At 41.5% G+C, this 19,538-nt stretch overlaps 2 protein-coding genes across 3 annotated transcripts in view; one reads left to right on the top strand and one right to left on the bottom strand.

Annotated features, from left to right (window-relative positions):
* Positions 1–9,596, bottom strand: part of YME1L1 (YME1 like 1 ATPase) — a 49,196-nt gene extending 39,600 nt beyond the window's left edge. The window contains exon 1 of the mRNA XM_032396684.1: positions 9,467–9,596. Within this exon, the coding sequence (XP_032252575.1) occupies positions 9,467–9,499 (33 nt within the window). The 5' untranslated portion in view covers positions 9,500–9,596. The remainder of the gene's footprint in view (positions 1–9,466) is intronic.
* A 662-nt stretch (positions 9,597–10,258) lies between these two features.
* Positions 10,259–19,538, top strand: part of MASTL (microtubule associated serine/threonine kinase like) — a 39,117-nt gene continuing 29,837 nt past the window's right edge. For both annotated transcript variants that reach the window (XM_032396683.1, XM_032396682.1), the window contains exons 1-2: positions 10,259–10,832; positions 13,420–13,557. In XM_032396683.1, coding sequence (XP_032252574.1) covers positions 10,647–10,832; positions 13,420–13,557 — 324 coding nt within the window. In that variant the 5' untranslated portion in view covers positions 10,259–10,646. The remainder of the gene's footprint in view (positions 10,833–13,419; positions 13,558–19,538) is intronic.

Here is a 19,538-nt window from a genome sequence, read left to right as displayed (position 1 = left end):
CCAGTCACAAGTCCTAAACCATTCATACTTCTGATCTACCAGCTATAAATCAGGGTTTCCTCAACCTCCTCCCCAGGTTTGATAATTTGCTAGAACAGCTTATAGAACTAAGGAATATACTTTACATTTACTGGTCTATTAAGGAAGGAAGGAAAGGAGGGAGGGAGAAAGTGGGAGGGAGTAAGGAAGGAAGGAAAAGAAAATGAGAAAGGAGAGGAGAGGAAAGGAAAGGAAGGGAAGGGAAGGAAGGAAAGGAACGGGGTGCCTGGGTGGCTCAGTAGGTTGAGCATCTGCCTTCAGCTCGGGTCGTGATCTCAGGGTCCTGGGATGAAGCCCCGCATCAGGCTCTCCACTCAGCCGAGAAGTTGGCTTCTCCCTCTCCCTCTGTGATCTCTCTTGCTTTCGTGCTCTCTCAAATAAATAAATAAAATCTTAAAAAAAAAAAAAAAAAGGTAGGAAGGAAAGGCCAGATGAATAGGCACAGCCACAAGGGTGCAAAAGCACAAGATGTGGAGTGTACCACCCTTCTGCACGGTGAATCTTTGCACTGAATCTCACTGTTGAAGAGTTTCTATAGAGATCAATCCCTAGGCCAGCCCTCCCCTCCCAAAGTCTAGGGGGTTAGGGCTGAGAGTTCCCATCTTCTAATCACTAGGTCTTTCAGGTGACCAGCTCAGCCCTGAGGCTGTCTAAAGACCCTATCCTAAGTCACCTCATAAGCATAATTCCAGGTGTGATCCAAAGGGGTGCCTTAAGACACTCCTATCACATAGGAAATTCCAAGGGTTTTAGGAGCTTCATGCCAAGAAATGGAAACAAAGACCAAATATTTACTTTTTATTATATACCAGTCTCCCACCAAAATGTAAGTCTGATGTGGCAAGGGATTTTTTTCTCTACTCTATTTTACTTTATTTATATAATTATTTAATGTAAAACTGTTAACAGAAAGAGTTAGGTGTCCCTGGAAAAAAGACATAACTTTCTTGACATAAGGCCCCCGAGGCATCTTGTGAAAGAATATAAGAACAGCCACTATCAGGCCAGGAGTCTAATCTTTAATCTTATCAGGGACAATAAATCAGTGGTAAAGCTCCCAGAGTTCAAAAGTGAAGACTGACCTTCTTGAGTTATCTTTGCAGTATCTAAATCCCTTTAACCCTCAGATATTGAACCAACTGGAGCCAGAAAACTGATGATACTATCCCTTGCTGGCCCTTGTGACTCTGACCTGGACTCAGTCACTTTAAGATGACTTTTGCCCCAATTCCATGATGTATTCCCCATTCCACAAGCCTCGTCATGAATATGTATGAACCCTTACCCTAAAACTTTCCCAATTTTGTTATTCAGGGAAACACTGCTTTGGGAAAGATGCCTAATGTTCTCCTTTACTTGCTGCAAGTAAAACCTTCCCTTTTCCCATTCTTTGGCTTGGTTGTGTCTCTTGGTTTGACATTCACCAAGAGACAAACCCAGTTTTCAGTAACAAAATGTTTTTACACAAATACTCACATAACTTACATACTTTAGATTTTCTTTTTCTCTATTTTATCCATACTGTATCCCAGTGCAACAATAATGCACACACAGTAGATGCCAAATAAACATTTCTTGCGTAAATGAATAAATTAAATGGGTTCTTACCATACAGGCATACCTCATTTTATTGTGCTTCACTTTATTGCACTTCGCAAATACTGCATTTTTTTATAAATTGAAGGTTTGTGGTCACACTGCATCAAGCAAGTCTTTTGGCACCATTTTTCCAGTAGCATTTGCCCACTTCATGTCTCTTTGTCACATTTTGGTAGTTCTCACAATATTTCAAACTTTTTCATTATTATTATATTCGTTATGGTTACCTATGATTAGTGATCTTTGATGTTAATACTGTAATTGTTTTGGGATGCCACGAACCACACCTATGTAAGACACTGAGCTTAATCAGTAACTGTGTTCTGACTGCTCGACCAATGGGCCCTTCCCATCCCTCTCCCTCTCCTTGGGCTTTCCCATTCCCTGAGACACAATATTGAAATCGGGGCAATTAATAACCCTACAATAGCATTTAAGTGTTCAAGTGAAAGGAAGAGTCACAGATCTCTCACTTTCAATCAAAATCCAGACATGAATAAGCCTGATAAGGAAAGCATGTCAAAAGCCAAGATAGCCTAAAAGCTAGGCCTCTTGTACTTTGCCAAGTTGTCCATGCAAAAGAAAAGTTCTTGAAGGAAATTAAAAGTGCTATTCTAGTGAACACACAAAACGGCCTCCGAATGGCTGAAAGTTTTAGTAGTCTGGATAGAAACCAACCACAACATTCCCTTAAGCCAAAGCCTAATTCAGAGCAAGGCCCTAACTGTATTTAATTCTATGAAGGCTGAGAGAGGTGAAGAAGCTGCAGAAGGAAAGTCTGAAGCTAGGAGAGGTTGGTTCATGAGGTTTAAGAAGCCGTCTCCATAACATAAACGTGCAAGGTGAAACAGCAAATACTGATATAGAAGCTGCAGCAAATTATCCAGAAGATCTAGATGACACAGATTACTAATGAATAACTATACTAAACAGATTTTCAATGTACAAGAAACTGCCTTCTGGTCTAAGATGCCATCTCATAACTAGAGAGAAGTTAATGCCTGGCTTCAAAGCTTCGAAGGACAGGCTGACTCTCTTGTTAGGGACTAATATAGCTGACTTTAAGTTGAAGCCAATGTTTATTTACCACTCTGAAAATCCTAGGCCCTTAAGAATAGTATTGAATCTATGCTGCCTCTGCTCTATAAATGGAAAAACAAAGCCTGGTCGACAGCACATCTATTTACAATATGATTTACTGAACACTCTAAGCCCCCTGTTAAGAGACCTACTGCTCATAAAAAAATGATTCCTTTCAAAATATTACTGCTCATTGACCATATACTTGGCTACCCAAGAGCTCTGTTGGATGTGTACAACCAGATTAATGTTGCGTTCACATCTGCTAACACATCCATTCTGCAGCCCATGTGTCAGAAGCAATTTTGACTCTCAAGTCTTATTATTTAAGAAATACATTTTGTAAAGGCTACAGCTGCCAGAGAGTGTGATTCTTCTTATGGATCTGGGCAAAGTGAACTGAACACCTTCTGGAAAAGGATTCACCATTTCAGATGGCATTAAGAACTTTTTCATAGGAAGAGGTCAGAATATCAACATTAACCGGGGTTAAGTTTGAGGGGGTTAAGACTTCAGTGGAGGAAAGTAACTGTAAATGTGGTGGAAATAGCAAGAGAACTAGAAGTGGACCCTGAAGATGTGACTGAAGTGCTGCAATCCCATGATCAAACTAAGAGTGATGAGTTGCTTCTTATGGATGAGCAAAGAAAGTGGTTTCTCTTTTTTTTTTAAGATTTTATTTATTTGAGGGCACCTGGGTGGCTCAGTCGGTTAAGCCTCTGCCTTCAGCTCAGGTCATGATCTCAGCGTCCTGGAATCGAGTTCCGCATCGGGTTCCCTGCTCGTCGGGGAGCCTGCTTCTCCCTCTACCCCTCCCCCTTGCTCATGATCTCTGTCTCTCTCTAATAAATAAAATCTTAAAAAAAAAAAAAAATCCTTAAAAAAAAAAAAGATTTTATTTGAGAGAGAGTGAGTGAGAGAGAGAGTGCGTGCAGGCACACAAGATGGGAGGGGACGCAGAAGGAGAGGGAGAAGCAGACTCCCCCACCGAGCAGCATGACCTGAACTGAAGGCAGACGCTTAGCCAACTGAGCCACCCACGTGCCCCAAGAAAGTGGTTTCTTGAGATGGAATCTACTCCTGGTGAAGATGCTGTGAAGATTGTTGAAAAGACAACAAAGAATTTAGACTATTACATAAACTTAGTTGATAAAGAAGGGTTTGAGAGGATTCAGTCCAATAATGAAAGAAATTCTACTGTGGGTCAAATGCTATCAAATAGCATCACATCTTACAGAGAAACCATTCATGAAAGGAGGAGTCCATCAATATTGCAATCTTCACTGTTGTCTTTTTTTTTTTTAAGATTTTGTTTATTTATTTGAGAGAGAGAATGAGATAGAGAGAGCATGAGAGGGGGGAGGGTCAGAGAGAGAAGGAGACTCCCCGCTGAGCAGGGAGCCCGATGCGGGACTCAATCCTGGGACTCCAGGATCATGACCTGAGCCGAAGGCAGCCGCTTAACCAACTGAGCCACCCAGGCACCCTCACTGTTGGCTTATTTTAAGAAATCGCCACAGCCACTCCCCACCTTCAGTAGCCACTACCCTGATCAGTCATCAGCCATCAATTGTAAGGCAAGACCCTACCAACAAAAAGAGTATGACTTGTTCAAAGCACAGACAATGGCGGAGCCTGGGTGGCTCAGTAGGTTAAGTGTCCAACTCTTGATTTTGGCTCAGGTCATGACTTCAGTGTTGTGAGATGGGAGCCCAGTATGGGGCTCCACACTGAGCAGGGAGTTGCTTGAGATTCTCTCCGTCTCCTTCTCCCTCTGCCCCTCCCCCCACTCACGTGCATATGTGCTCTCTCTCTAAAAATAAATGCATCTTTCTTTTTTTTAAAGATTTTATTTATTTGACAGAGAGAGACACAGCAGAGGGAGGGAACACAAGCAGGGGGAGTGGGAGAGGGAGAAGCAGGCTTCCCGTGGAGCAGGGAGCCTCATGCGGGGCTCGATACCCTGGGATCATGACCTGAGCTGAAGGCAGACGCTTAATGACTAAGCCACCCAGGCACCCCAAAATAAATGCATCTTTAAAAAAAAAAAAAAGCACAGGGACATCTGGGTGGCTCAGTCGTTAAGCGTCTGCCTTCAGCTCAGGTCATGATCCTAGAGTCCTGGGATCGAACCCTGCATCAGGCTCCCTGCTCCGTGGGAAGCCTGCTTCTCCCTCTCCCACTCCCCCCTGCTTGTGTTCCCTCTCTCGCTGTGTCTCTCTCTGTCAAATAAATAAATAAAATCTTCAAAAAAATAATAAAATAAAATAAATTTTTTAAAAAAGCACAGATGATGGTTAGCATTTTTAAACAATAAAGTATTTTTTAAAGTATTACATTGTTTTTAGACACCTAATAGATCATAGTATAGTGCAAACATAACTTTCAGATACACTGGGAAATCAAAAATTCATTTGTCTCATGTTACTGTAATCCTTGCTTTACTGTGGTAGTCTTGAACCAAACCCACAGTATCTTCAAGGCATGCTTGTCTACCAGGTTTTGTACTACATGCTTTACTTACATTATCTCATTTAATCCTTATGACAAGCATAAACATTATTATTTACTTCAGTTCAGCAAGAATTTAGACAGGTTCAGTGACATGTTCAAAGTCACACTCAGCAAGTTAAGTGTATGAACAAAGATTCTAACCAAAATAATCTGACTCCAGATTCCACTTAGACTTTTCATCTCATAGTTACTGATAGAGAAATAAATTCACAATATGTTGTAAAATAAAAAAAATTGTTAAATGTAAAACTACATCTTTTTTTAAAAAAGTATGCACACACAGGGCACCTGGGTGGCTCGGGTCGTGGTCCCAGGATCCTGGGATCAAGTCCTGCATTGGGCTCCTTGCTCAGCTGGGAGTTTGCTTCTCCCTCTCCCAGTGCCCCTCCCCCCATTGTTCTCTGCCTCTCAAATAAATAAAATCTTCAAAAAAAAAGTATGCATACACATATTTGTATAGAGGTAAAAAGTATGAAGGAGGGGTGCCTGAGTGGATCAGTCATTAAGCGTCTGCCTTCGGCTCAGGTCATGGTCCCAGGAGTCCCGCATCCGGCTCCCTCCTCAGCAGGAGGCCTGCTTCTCCCTCTCCCACTCCCCCTGCTTGTGTTCCCTCTCTCGCTGTGTCTCTTTCTGTCAAATAAAATCTTAAAAAAAAAAAAAGTATGAAGGAATATATTCTAAAATATGATGTCTGTGCAATGAGATTATGGAGGATTTTTATTTTCTTATCTGTATTTTTCTTTTTGGCATTTTTGGCAATGTGCACGTATTACTTTTAGGGTGAGAAAGAAGCAATAAGCTCTTTTAAAACTACAGGAATCAAAATTATTTTAAGATACATATTTTCTGCCTATTTCTTTGAAAAGCTTTATTTCAGTTATAGCTCTTCTCATTCAAAAAAGGATTTAAATTGCTAAAAGATAGTTTGATCTCTTCTCAATGAAAAAGTTTACCTTTTGTATCTTTCCTAACTTCAGTGTAAATTCAGGCATATTCATGGGGCGACTGCATGGCTCAGTCAGGTAAGCGTTGGCCTTCAGCTCCGGTCATGATCCCAGGGTCCTGGGATCGAGTCCCACATCAGGCTCCCTGCTCGGTGGGAAGCCTGCTTCTCCCTCTAATCCTCTCCCCTCTCATGCTGTTTCTCACTATTTCTCTCTCTCAATTAAATAAATAAAACCTTAAAAAAATAATAAATTCAGACATATTCAATGGATTAAGCAACCAGGAATTACAAGTGTTTACCATCTTTCAAAGCATAAAATGCGTAATGGTCCTATATGAGCCCAGTTAAGCCTGCCTATAGTACACAAAATAACTTCACCATCTCTACCAACATCACATACCACTAACTCTCCATCCAGCTGATGATAAATTCTCCTAAAATTGAGTCTTCTTGATATAAACTTCTTGAAGTTCAATTTTAAAAGGTTTAAAAGGTTTTCAACAGGTCAAGTCAGACTTCTTTTTCAAACAACTGGTAGGACTCCTCCAGATGTAAGCTAGGATGCAACAGGAAGTTACTCAAGTAAGAGGGCGGAAAGCTATCAGCAGAAGAGAGGAAGGAAAGGGACAAAAGCAGGGAAGGAATATGTTTTGTTTTGTAGAACCAACAGTTCCAGCCAAGAAGACATGATGTTTCACCTGGGAGCCCCTTGCTAGCTGTGTCTCCCCTGACAGCCCCTTATGTGAGCCAGTATGAGCTGGACTGGACCTGAGAAGCTGCAGAGAAGTCCCCCTGAGTTGTCCTGAAGTTACCTTTAGCTCATTATACTACCAAGATCTCCTAGAGACGGAGCTTTCCACCATTTTTTTGAACTAGCACATTGACATTCTGGGCATGAGTAATTGAACTGAAGTGCTTACGTGAACTCCCTGCCCCACCCCCTAATACACTGAATAAAAGCTTCCCTATACTAATCCCACCGACAGAGAGTGCTTTGAGAGCCATTATGTCTCCTTACTTGTAACAAGTAATAAAGTTCTTTGTTTTCAACACTTCCTTGGGTTTCGTTCAGTTTGATGCATCTCAAGTGGCAAACCCCTTGAGTTTGGTTACACAGATACTGTCATATTAGTAAATAACATTTTCATACATCCGCTGATCAAACCAGAAACACTTCTTTCCATCATCCCTCATATCCAATCCCTCATTAAATTCTACTCTTTGGGGGCGCCTGGGTGGCTCAGTCGTTAAGCGTCTGCCTTCGGCTCAGGTCATGATCCCAGGGTTCTGGGATCGAGCCCCGCATCGGGCTCCCTACTTGGCGGGAAGCCTGCTTCTCCCTCTCCCACTCCCTCTGCTTGTGTTCCTGCTCTATCTCTCTCTGACAAATAAATAAATAAATAAAATCTTTAAACAACAACAACAAAAAATTCTACTCTTTGTACAAAACAAAACAAACAAAAAAAGCTAACTCATCGCCTTCTTTCCATAACCATTGCTTCCACTTTAGTGGCGCATTATCCCCCTCCTGGATTACTGCAATAACATCCTTAACTGAAAACACTTCTACTTTTGCCCTTCTACATTCTCCACAGAAGCCAGAGTGATCTACTGAAAATGTAAATCTGATCACAGATTCTGTGCTTAAAAACATCCAATGGTTCCCAATACACTTAAAATGAAATCCGAAGTTCCTTATTATGGGCACCTGTGGCTCAGTCGGATAGGTGGACCGTTAAGCGTCTGCCTTCGGCTCAGGTCATGATCCCAGGGTCTTGGGATGGAGCCCTGCGTTGGGATCAAGCCCTGCATTAGGGCTCCCTGCTCAGCAGGGAGTCTGCTTCTCCTTCTCCCTCTGCCCCCCCCATAAATATATAAAATCTTAAAAAAAAAAAAAAGTACCTTAATATAACTTCCTGTATGATCTGCCTAAGGCTTCTTCCCAATCTCATTTCTGTCATCACACCCTTTAATCACTACATTCTAGCCAGACTGGCCTTATTTTTGTTCCTCCAAGAAGCTAAGCTCTTCCCTATCTCAGGACCTCCAAATATCCTTGCATATACCTGAGATACCTGTTCACTTCCATTCACTCTTCACCTGGCTAACTCTTACTCAATTTTTCTTCATATCACCATCAAGATTCCACATTTGTTTTGTCCACCTGGCAGGCACATTACTGGTGTCCAATAAATAATCACTCATTTTCGATTATCCAGCCAGTACTAACAAAAAAACAAAACAAAACAAAAAAACCAAGACAGTGGGGTTACACAAAGAAACGTAATTATATGCTGAAACTAAAGTATTAAAAATTATCTTAAAATCTGAATGTGTTCAGAAACTGTTCATTTGCAAAACTGAGAACTCCAAAAAAAAAAAAAAACCTATCAAAATGTTGCCATAAAAAAATAGATTTTTAGGGGTGCCTGGGTGGCTCGGTCGTTAAGCGTCTGCCTTCGGCTCAGGTCATGATCCCAGGGTCCTGGGATTGAGCCTGGCATCGGGCTCCCTGCTCCGCGGGAAGCCTGCTTCTCCCTCTCGCACTCCCCCTGCTTGTGTTCCCTCTCTCACTGTGTGTGTGTGTCTCTCTCAAATAAATAAATAAAATCTTTAAAAAAAAGATTTTTAAATGAACCAAGGATAAAACATTGTCACAAGTGATTACTCCTGAAAGAAGATAATTAAAAACCCTGGGAATGATGTTTTTCTGCCCTATCTTTTGCTCTATGAAAAAATGGGAAAGAGGCTAAATACAAATAGTAACGCAAGCAGTCAATAACTTAAAAATATGTTTATTAGTCTTTTCTGGCAAGGAAGGAAGGAAAGAAAAAAAATTCGTGGTATTCAAATTATTACAACATGTTTGAGTTAAATTCCATTTAAAAAGGAAAGAAAGTACTGGGTATCGGGGTTGTTACAGTAAATCCCTGGAGAGGTGATAAGATGGAAAGAAAACATTACTTGCTCCCTTTACATCTAAGGCAAAGGCGTTTCCATCCTCACTCCGCACCCCCCCACCCCAGAATGTCCGGCACTGAACAATGCCTAATGGATTCTCTAGTAAAAATTCCACACTATCAACTCGATAAACCAGTGTCTCCATCATATCGATCTCTGCTACATCGTCCGCCTTCTACTCTCAGAGTAGCCGCTGATCTCTTCTCAACCCTAGGACTCGCTTTGGGTTGATCGCTTCCCTCCTAGGATCCCAAACGAGAAACCGCTTCTACGAAACGCAAACGGCAAACAGGAGGGGAGAAAAAAAGGACCGGATGCCAGACTCACCTGGGGCTGCACCGTACTCGACAGGGAAAACATCTCCGGGCCCTCAGCGACCTCACCCGCCTGCCGAAAGTGCCCCTCTGTCCACGGCTCGGCGGGGAGGTGCTGAGCCCTTCTTTCCTTTTCTTTTCCCCTCTCCCCTTAGCTCTTACTCTTCCTAGAAACAGAAAATGGCTTCCCCTTCTCACAGCTGCTGCAACGACAGACAATCTGCCCCGGAAGGCAAGGCTCCAACGCAACACTACTTCCGGGGCAGGTGGGCAATACAGGGGAATACGCCTGTGGTTCCCCCTTTCCCCGACTGACGTATCTACTGCAGCAGCTGAGGTACCCTGGCCCGCAAACTAGTTGATGTTCACGTTGACTAATACAAGCGCGGGATCCCCAAGGTCTCTGGTCTTATTTTTTTTTTAAGGGGGTACGGCATTGACCCTGTTAAATCTTTGTACACTAACTTATCAAATCTTCCAAAACATTCTTCTTTTCCGACTGGGCCTTGAGGTACCATAAACTCTTTTGCTACTATTTGGTGCTCTTTATCTTCCCCACAGTAAATCGAAAATTCTTCCTGTTGGTCCTAATCCGCTTCAGTCAGGCAAATTACATCCTGTTTATATGTCAGATGGCAGGGCCAGCCACGGGCTTCCTGCTCATCCAGTTTCTCCACATTCTCTGATTTCCACTAGCCAGACCGAAGTGGCTTACATTTCTCGCGAGGGTGCGAAGTCGCAAAGGAGTAAAAAACAGACAAAACAAAAAGCAAAAGTGAGATGAGGGCAGGGTCCCACCAACCTCGATTGGAGGTCAGGAGAAACCTCAATTCTGCGATTGAGATTCAAGTCCGAGCAGTAGCCCCTTTCTCTTGTAGGCCAAAGACTCTGTGCCTCCTCCATTATTACAAATGAAATAACAGGGCCGCCGTCACCGCCCTCGAAGAGTCTGTGGTTGGTTGGAGAATTTCCCAACGTCCCCGCCCTCACCGCCATTGGGTACTTCCGCGCGGAGGAACAGGAGGTGACCGCGCGGGACTGCGCTGGGCTCGGCGTGGCGAGCGCGGCAACGCGGTGACGTCACTGGCGACGGACTGCGTGGGCGGGGTCTTACTTTGAACCCAGTTGGCGGGAGTTGTGGCTTGGAAAGGGCCTTAGCTGATGCTGCCGGCTTCCGTCTGGGCTGGCTTACGATGGAGCCCACTGCGGGGAGCGAGAAGGAGAGTGAAGGAGACGCGGTGACAGGGAAGTGCGTGAATAGGATCCTGGTGCCAAGACCTCCCTCCATTGAGGAATTCACCATAGTGAAGCCCATTAGCCGTGGCGCCTTTGGGAAGGTGTATCTCGGGCAGAAAGGCAGCAGGTTGTATGCTGTGAAGGTAAGAAGTCGGGGAGTAAAGAAAGGGAAAGAGTCCGGACCTTCGGCCCTCTTTCCTGCCCCTGAATTGGGCAGGCCCCAGGGCCATAGGAGCCTTTATAGCCCTGTGATATGACTTTCTTGGGGTGACAAGATTGCCGGCAGGCTGGGTGTCTCGCCTCTGCCCCACCCTTCTTTTCACACCGCCAATGCCTAGGATACGCCAGGATTTCTGAATCCTTTTTACCACCTTGACCTTTACCGGGATTAAGTTGGAAACATTAAATTTGAAACAATTAGTTTTTTTAAGATTTTATTTATTTATTTATTTTACAGAGAGAGAGAGAGACAGCGAGAGAGGGAACACAAGCAGGGGGAGTGCGAGAGGGAGAAGCAGGCTTCCCGCTGAGCAGGGAGCCAGATGTGGGGCTCGATCCCAGCACTGGGATCATGACCTGAGCTGAAGGCAGTCGCTTAACCAACTGAGCCTCCCAGGCGCCCCTGAAACAATTATTTAAAGACTAAACTGAAACATGTTAGAACGTGTCACTCCTTTATCCTTGCAGCAGTATATAACATTACAAAAGCACTCAAGAGCTTTCAATGTATTTGAGGCTCTTCTGGCCGCTCTTGGTCCTCACCCACTCCGTAGTTTCAGGTTACTCTTATTTCAGCACTGAGTGAACATGATAAAGGAAAGAAACCAGCAGTCTGAGTGCTGATGCAGTTTCAACTTTCTGTTGAACATTGCTATGTGAATATCTACCAGGTATTTTGAAATTGTACTTGCCTCACATTGCCTGCTTCAACACTGAATCTTCTGTATTCCCTCTCTCCGTTTAATAAAATCACCTTCATCACTGTCATTCAGCCTAGAAACTTGAATCATTTTAACTTTCCTCTACTTCATCTATATAACCAATGTCTCAACTAGTCCTGTCAATTCTGTCTCATATTTCTTATTATCTCTTCCATTCCATTCCCAAGACTATCCAAATACAGGACTTCATTTTTTCTCTTTTGTTTTTTTCCTACTCCCTCCCTCCCTTTTTCCCTCCCTCCCTTCCTTTTTAAAAGTACAAGTCAATTTTTGGTAAATTAAAGATTGGGTAACTATCAACACAATCCAATTTTAGAACATATCCATCACCCTAAAAAGATCTCCTGCCTGTCTGCAGTACCTCCCTCTAACACCCCTAGCCCCAGGATACCAGCAATCTACTTTCTATCTCTATAGGTTTGCCTTTTCTCTACATCGCATGTAGATGGAATCATGCAATATATAGTCTTTTGCATTTGGGTTTTTTGTTTTTTTGTTTTTACTGGACAACATTTTTGAGATTCATCAAACCTTCATTTACATACCTAGTCTATTGGAATAGGCCCCTAAATAGAATCCCTAATTTTTTCATCCCCTCCTTAGGCTGTGGCTTGCAAGCTAAAGTCCAAACTCCTTAGAAAAGCAATCATAGGGCGCCTAAGTGGCTCAGTCAGTTGAGCGTCTGCCTTCGGCTCAGGTCTTGATCCCGGGAATCCCGCATCGATTGGCTCCTCTTCAAACCTTACCTGACCTTTCAGACCCACTCCATTGAAATTAATTCTTCCTTGATTCATATGTTCCACCAATTTTTTGCTTTTCCTTCTACTATACTTCTTAATCAGTCCTTATCAGTTGTTGCAATAAAAACACCAATTCATTTTTTCGATGAATATTTGTTGAGTATCCCCTTTGTGTGTAGGATCTAGGGTGCAGTGGTGAACAAAACAAACATGCCTTCACAGAGCTTCCAATCTAGTGAAATGATAGGTGAAATCATGTTACAGACTGACTTTGACAATTTCCCTCAATTTTCTTATAGAAGGATATAAGGCTGGAATTTATAGTATATTAATTATACACATTAATATTGATTTTATTACTCTAATGAGTCTCTGGAAGCAATATGTCTTTTAATCATCCTGACAATTGATCTCAATGTTACTGACTTCAGTTTAGTGCCCCAATTTTAATATAGATTATATTACAGTTTTGCTTCTGTACCAATTACCTTGAAATTTGAAAAGAGTAATTTGTTATTTTCTGTAAGACAGCATTTGAGACTGTTAACTTTCAGTAGTTTTAACTATTAAGATTTTTTTCTAGGCAAACAAACTTCCTATATTCTTCCTTTTTCTGACTCAGTTCCCATCCATCAAAGAATCAGAAGTTAAAGAAAATTTATTAGCTGCTAATTATCTGTGCCTAGGTTCCTGATTATCTGGGGACTTATTAGGAACATTACCACCTTTGAATTTGTTATAAGAATAGTAGAATGGAATTTTTTTTCTACTAATATGTAGGGCACTAGGGAAGCATTTGTTTACTTCTTTTTTCCTTCTCAAAAGGGATGTGATACTTGTGCCACTTGATGCTAAAATAAGTAGTTCTCTTGAAGAAAGTTTAGTTTTGTTTTACCATATTAGCTGTTTTTCTGACAGTTTCCTGAGGGCAATGACAATGACATCTATGTTTTCTCTCTCTGGTTGTTTTCACAAAGGCAACTCTGAAACCTGAGAACACTTTTGTAATAAAAAATAAAATGAACCTATTGTTATGTTGTCTACCATAGGTTGTCAAAAAAGCAGATATGATCAACAAAAATATGACTCATCAGGTACAAGCTGAGAGGGATGCACTAGCACTTAGCAAAAGTCCTTTCATTGTCCATTTGTATTATTCACTACAGTCAGCAAACAATGTCTACTTGGTAAGTAAATAATTTTACATTTTTTTCTTTACACATTAGCAATCACTGAATTCATTGACTTAAGAATACAATTGGGGAGGGTGGCACTTGGCTGGCTCAGCCGGTAGAGCATGCAACTGTTTGATCTCAGGGTTGTGAATTCAAGCCCCACATTGGGTGTAGAGATTACTTAAAAATAAATCTTTAAGGGGTGCCTGGGTGGCTCAGTTGGTTGAGCGTCTGCCTTTGGCTCAGGTCATGATCCCGGGGTCCTGGGATTGAGCCCCGCATTGGGCTCTCTGCTCAGTGGAGAGCCTGCTTCTCCCTCTCCCTCTGCCTGCCACTCCCCCTGCTTGTGCTCTCTCTCTCCCTTTTTCTCTCTGTCAAATAAATAAATAAAATCTTTTTAAAAAAATAAATAAATCTTTAAAAATATATATAATTAAAAAAAAGAATATAGTCTCTGGGTTTAGAGTACTTGGGTTTGAATTACAACTTTTGCACTTACTATCTTTATGACTTTGGCCAAGTTCCCGTACCTGTTGTATGGGCCAGGTTCTCTGGAGAAAAAGAACTAATAGAGTGTGTGTGTGTGTGTGTGTGTGTGTGTGTGTGTGTGTATAGGGTGGGGATTTAAGGACTTGCTCTATGTGATTGTCAGGGTTGGCAAGTCTGAAATCTTGCAGGGTAAGCCAGCAGCCTGTAGACCCAGGGAAGAGTTGATGTTGTAACTCGGGTCCAAAAGCAGTGTAGAAGCAGAATTCCTTCTTCTTGGGGTGGGGTGGAGGTGGGGGCATGGAGGACAACACCTTGATCTTTTTTCTTTTAATGCCATCAACTGACTGGATGGGGTCCACCCAGATTATGGAGGGTCATCAGCTTTTACTCAAAGTCTACCTAAATGTTAATCTCATCTAAAACACAACTTCACAGCAACATTTAGGTTCATGTTTCACCAAATCTCTGAGTACTATGGATTAGCCAAATTGATACATAAAAATTAACTATCCCACCTCAGTCTCCTCATCTGCAAAAGGGAGATAATAATAGTACCTACCTCAGAGGTTGTTATGAAATTTTAATAGGTTAATATAAAGCATGTAGAACAGTATCTGGCACATAGTGCTAAAAATATTGGTAAGTAAAGGACATATACTAGGAATACTATATAAAGTTTGGTATATAGTAAGGAAAGTATTGGGAAGTGGTGGGTTTTGAGCATGTGCACTTTGAGAGTTGCTTGCTTTTCATTTCTTTTTTTTTTTTAGATATATTTATTTATTTATTTATTTAACAGAGAGAGAGAGAGAGAGACAGTGAGAGAGGGAACAAAAGCAGGGGGAGTGGGAGAGGGAGAAGCAGGCTCCCTGCAGAGCAGGGAGCCCAATGTAGGGCTCGATCCCAGGACCCTGGGACCATGACCTGAGCTGAAGGCAGACACTTAACGACTGAGCCATCCAGGCACCCCTTGCTTTTCATTTCTAATGAAGAATCTGAGGGAGCGGGAATTGGTGAAGATATTTTGACTACAAATTCTGGAGATCTGACTCCTGAGATGGTCTGTGGATTAAATGTTTGGTGTCTCCAATAGCTTCTGTTCAGTATGCACAAACGGTTTTCTATGAATGGATGGGCCTTAGGATGTAGATTTTAGACCCCAAATTTGTAGTTTACCAGCAGAACACTCATTCCTTTCATAATTTGATTTGCCTTCTGGGAGTGGAATCCCTTTATCCTCGATATGCTAAAGCTCTCTTGTAAGTCTGTGGAACATAATTGTGCGACACTTCAACTTTTTGCTATATCAAAAGCTTGAAACTGAACAGAACCTGATATCCAGCTTCAGACTGTACACCTGAAAACTCAGGATAGATTATAAAAATAGAATCAACCCTAAAACTCTTTTGGTACCTGATGGTTAAATCCATTTCTAGTCTTTCAGTAAATCTGTGAGTATATTTAAACTGACATTAAATGTGGTTTCAAAGATTTAATGGGAAGACCAGAAAACTTTGGAGAATAAGAAGTTTTTCTAGGACAGTGGTGAGCACCCTATTTAGCACCTTTTTGCATTAGGACTAATTCAGGATCAATAAAAGTTTTTACACAGTTTAAGTACATGAAATGTGATCATGTTATACTTACTATTCTACATATTTTTTTCCACTTACTGGTGACCTCATCCTTTCTAATAGCTACACAGAATTACATGGATTTATTTAGGAATTCCGTTATTTTTATAACAAATGTCCTATTAATGAGTTGGTTTGGGTTCTTTTTTTTTTTTTTTAAGATTTTTTTAATTTATTTGCAATATTTGCAAGAGAGAGAATGAGAGACAGAGCATGAGAGGGAGGAGGGTCAGAGGGAGAAGCAGGCCCCCCACTGAGCAGGGAGCCTGATGCGGGACTCGATCCTGGGACTCCAGGATCATGACCTGAGCCGAAGGCAGTTGCTTAACGAACTGAGCCACCCAGGCGCCCGGTTTGGGTTCTTTTACAATTCTAAACAACACTCCAACAAATACCTTAGCATGAATTGCAGTACCTGGTTGTAATGACCTTCTCTGTAAGAGACAAGACCTGGTAATGCTGTGGGGAAGGGTTTTGAAGCAAAGATACAAATTTATATTGAGGGAATTCACCCTCAGAGTCCTTCAGGAGACCCCCTAGGTTCTAAGAAAGGCAGATATGCGGGTCTACTTTATAGGATGGTTCACTGTCTGAGAGAGTTGAAAAAGGGTGCCTGGGTGGCTCAGTTGGTTAAGCGACTGCCTTCGGCTCAGGTCATGATCCTGGAGTCCCTGGATCGAGTCCCACATCGGGCTCCCTGCGCAGGGAGTCTTGCTTCTCCCTCTGACCCTCCCCCCTCTCATGTGCTCTCTCTCTCAAATAAAAAAAAAAAAATCTTTAAAAAAAATACAGAGTAGCAGTAAGAAGGTGAAAACTAAATACTATAAGAATAATTGACTTTCCATCTTTTAAGCCTGTGGTGAGCCAAATCTGGCCCACTGTTTCTGCACAGTCTGTGAGCTGAGAATAGTTTTGACATTTTTAAAATGTTGAAAAAAATCGAAGGAAGAATAATATTTTGTGATACATGAAAACTATATGAAATTTGAATTTCCGTGACTAAATATATTTTATTGGAACACAACCGCATCCTTTTGTTTACTTATTATCTATGGCTGCTCTTGTGCCACATCAGAAGAGTGAGGTAGTTGCCACACAGACTATATGGCTTGCAAAGCCTAAAATATTTACTATCTGGCTCTTAACAGAAAAAGAAGGAAACATTGACGTATTCCATTCCCAAAGAAGGTAGGGAACTATTTAATCACACAGGGTATATGGAACAGTATGGAGTAAAGGCATTAGAGAGCACTAGGAAGAATTAAAAGATTAATAAGATTAAAAGATTAAAAAGATTAAAAACAATATCCTATTAGTTTCAGGTGTAAATCATAGGATTTTATAGATTATGAAATGATCCCCACAGTAAGTCTAGTTGCCATCTGTCACCAAAGTTATTGCAGTGTCATTGAATATATTTCCTGTGCTGTACTTTTCATCCCTGTGACTTATGTATTTTATAACATTTTTTTTTAGAGGGGGGCAGAGTAGAGGGAGAGAAAGAATCTTAAACAGGCTCCATGCCCAGCACAGAGCCCAATGCGGACCTCGATCTCACGACCCTGAGATCATGACCTGAGCTGAAATCGAGTTGGCCACTTAACCAACTGAGCCACCCAGGCTCCATAACATTTTTATAGAAGGAGAAAAATATATCATAAGTACATGCTGAAATTTCCAATTCAATGGGAAATTATAGAATTTTTACTCCTCATCTTTGAAAATATATAACCTATAAAAATATTTTGAAAAAAATGTATTCTTTTACCCTGACCATCTGGGTTCTTAACAACATTAACATAATTACTCGTTTGCTTTAACTTATAACATTACGTATATCTAATACTTTCAAAATAACAATATCAATATTGTTTTCTTTTAATTTTAATTCAATTAATTAACATATAATGTATTATTGGTTTCAGAGGTACAGGTCTGTGATTCATCAGTGTTATATAATACCCAGTGCTCATTACATCACATGCCCTCCTTAATGTCCATCACCCTGTTACCCCATACCTCCACCCCCCCCACCCCCCCGCCTGCAACCCTCAGTTTGTTTCCTGAGATTAAGAGTCTCATGGTTTGTCTCCCTCTCCAGCTTCATCTTGTTTTATTTTTTCCTCTCTTCCCCTGTGATCCTCTGCCTTGTTTCTTAAATTCCATGTATCATTGAGATCGAATGATAATTGTCTTTCTCTGATTGACTAATTTTTGCTTAGCATAATACCCTCTAGTTCCATCCACGTTGTTGCAAATGACAAGATTTCAATTTTTGATGGCTGCATAATATTCCATTTGTGTGTGTGTGTGTGTGTGTGTGTGTGTGTGTGTGTGTACACACGCATTTTCTTTATCCATCTGTCGGTGAACATCTGAGCTCTTTCCATATTTTGGCTATTGTGGACATTGCTACTATAAACATTGGGGTGCAGGTGCCCCTTCGGATCACTACATTTGTATCTTTGGGGTAAATGCCCAGTAGTGCAATTGCTGGGTTGTAGGGTAGCTCTATTTTCAACTTTTTGAGGAACCTCCATACTGTTTTCCAGAGTGGCTACGCCAGCTTGCATTCCCACCAACAGTGTAGAAGGGTTCCCCTTTCTCTGCATCCTCACCAACATCTGTCGTTTCCTGAGTTGTTATTTTTAGCCATTCTGACCAGTGTGAGGCGGTATCTCATTGTGGTTTTGATTTGTATTTCCCTGATGCCAAGGGACGTGGAGCATTTTTTTCATGTGTCTGTTGCCATTTGGATGTCTTTGGAGAAAAGTCTGTTCATGTCTTCTGCCCATTTCTTGATTGGATTATTTATTCTTTGGGTGTTGAGTTTGGTAAGTTCTTTATAGATTTTGGATACTAGCCCTTTATCTCATATGTCAGTTGCAAATATCTTCTTCCATTCTGTCAGTTGTCTTTTGGTTTTGTTGACTGTTTCCTCTACTGTGCAAAAAATTTTTATCTTGATGAAGTCCCAATAGTTCATTTTTACCCTTGCCTCCCTTGCCTTTGGAGACATGTCTAGCAAGAAGTTGCTGTGGCTGAGGTCGAAGAGGTTGCTACCTGTATTCTCCTCTAGGATTTTGATGGATTCCTGTCTCACATTTACGTCTTTCATCCACTTTGAATCTATTTTTGTGTATGGTATAAGAAAATGGTCCAGTTTCATTCTTCTGCATGTGGCTGTCCAATTTTCCCAACACCATTTGTTGAAGAGACTGTCTTTTTTCCATTGGCTATTCTTTCCTGCTTTGTCGAAGATCAGTTGACCATAGAGTTGAGGGTCCATTTCTGGGTTCCCTGTTCTGTTTCATTGGCCAATGTGTCTGTTTTTGTGCCAGTACCATACTGTCTTGATGATTACAGCTTTGTCATAGAGCTTAAAGTCCAGATTTGTGAGCCACCAGCTTTGGTTTTCTTTTTCAACATTCCTTTGGCTATTTGGGGTCTCTTCTGGTTCCATACAAATTTTAGGATTATTTGTTTGTTTCTTTGAAAAAAGTTGATGGTATTTTGATAGGGATTGCATTGAATGTATAGATTGCTCTAGGTAGCATAGACAGTTTAACAATATTTGTTCTTCCCAAAGAATCCAATCAAGAAATGGGCAGAAGACATGAACAGACATTTTTCCAAAGAAGACATCCAAATGGCCAACAGACACATGAAAAAGTGTTCAATATTGCTCGGCATCAGGGAAATCCAAATCAAAACCTCAATGAGATACCACCTCACACCAGTCAGAATGGCTAAAATTAACAAGTCAGGAAATGACAGATGTTGGCGGGGATGCGGAGAAAGGGGAACCCTCCTACACTGTTGGTGGGAATGCAAGCTGGTGCAGCCACTCTGGAAAACAGTATGGAGGTT

Source organism: Phoca vitulina, unplaced genomic scaffold (assembly GCF_004348235.1).
Source record: "Phoca vitulina isolate PV1807 unplaced genomic scaffold, GSC_HSeal_1.0 scaffold93, whole genome shotgun sequence".
In the NCBI taxonomy this organism is placed as follows: Eukaryota; Metazoa; Chordata; class Mammalia; order Carnivora; family Phocidae; genus Phoca; species Phoca vitulina.
This window is presented reverse-complemented; position numbering and strand designations above follow the sequence as displayed.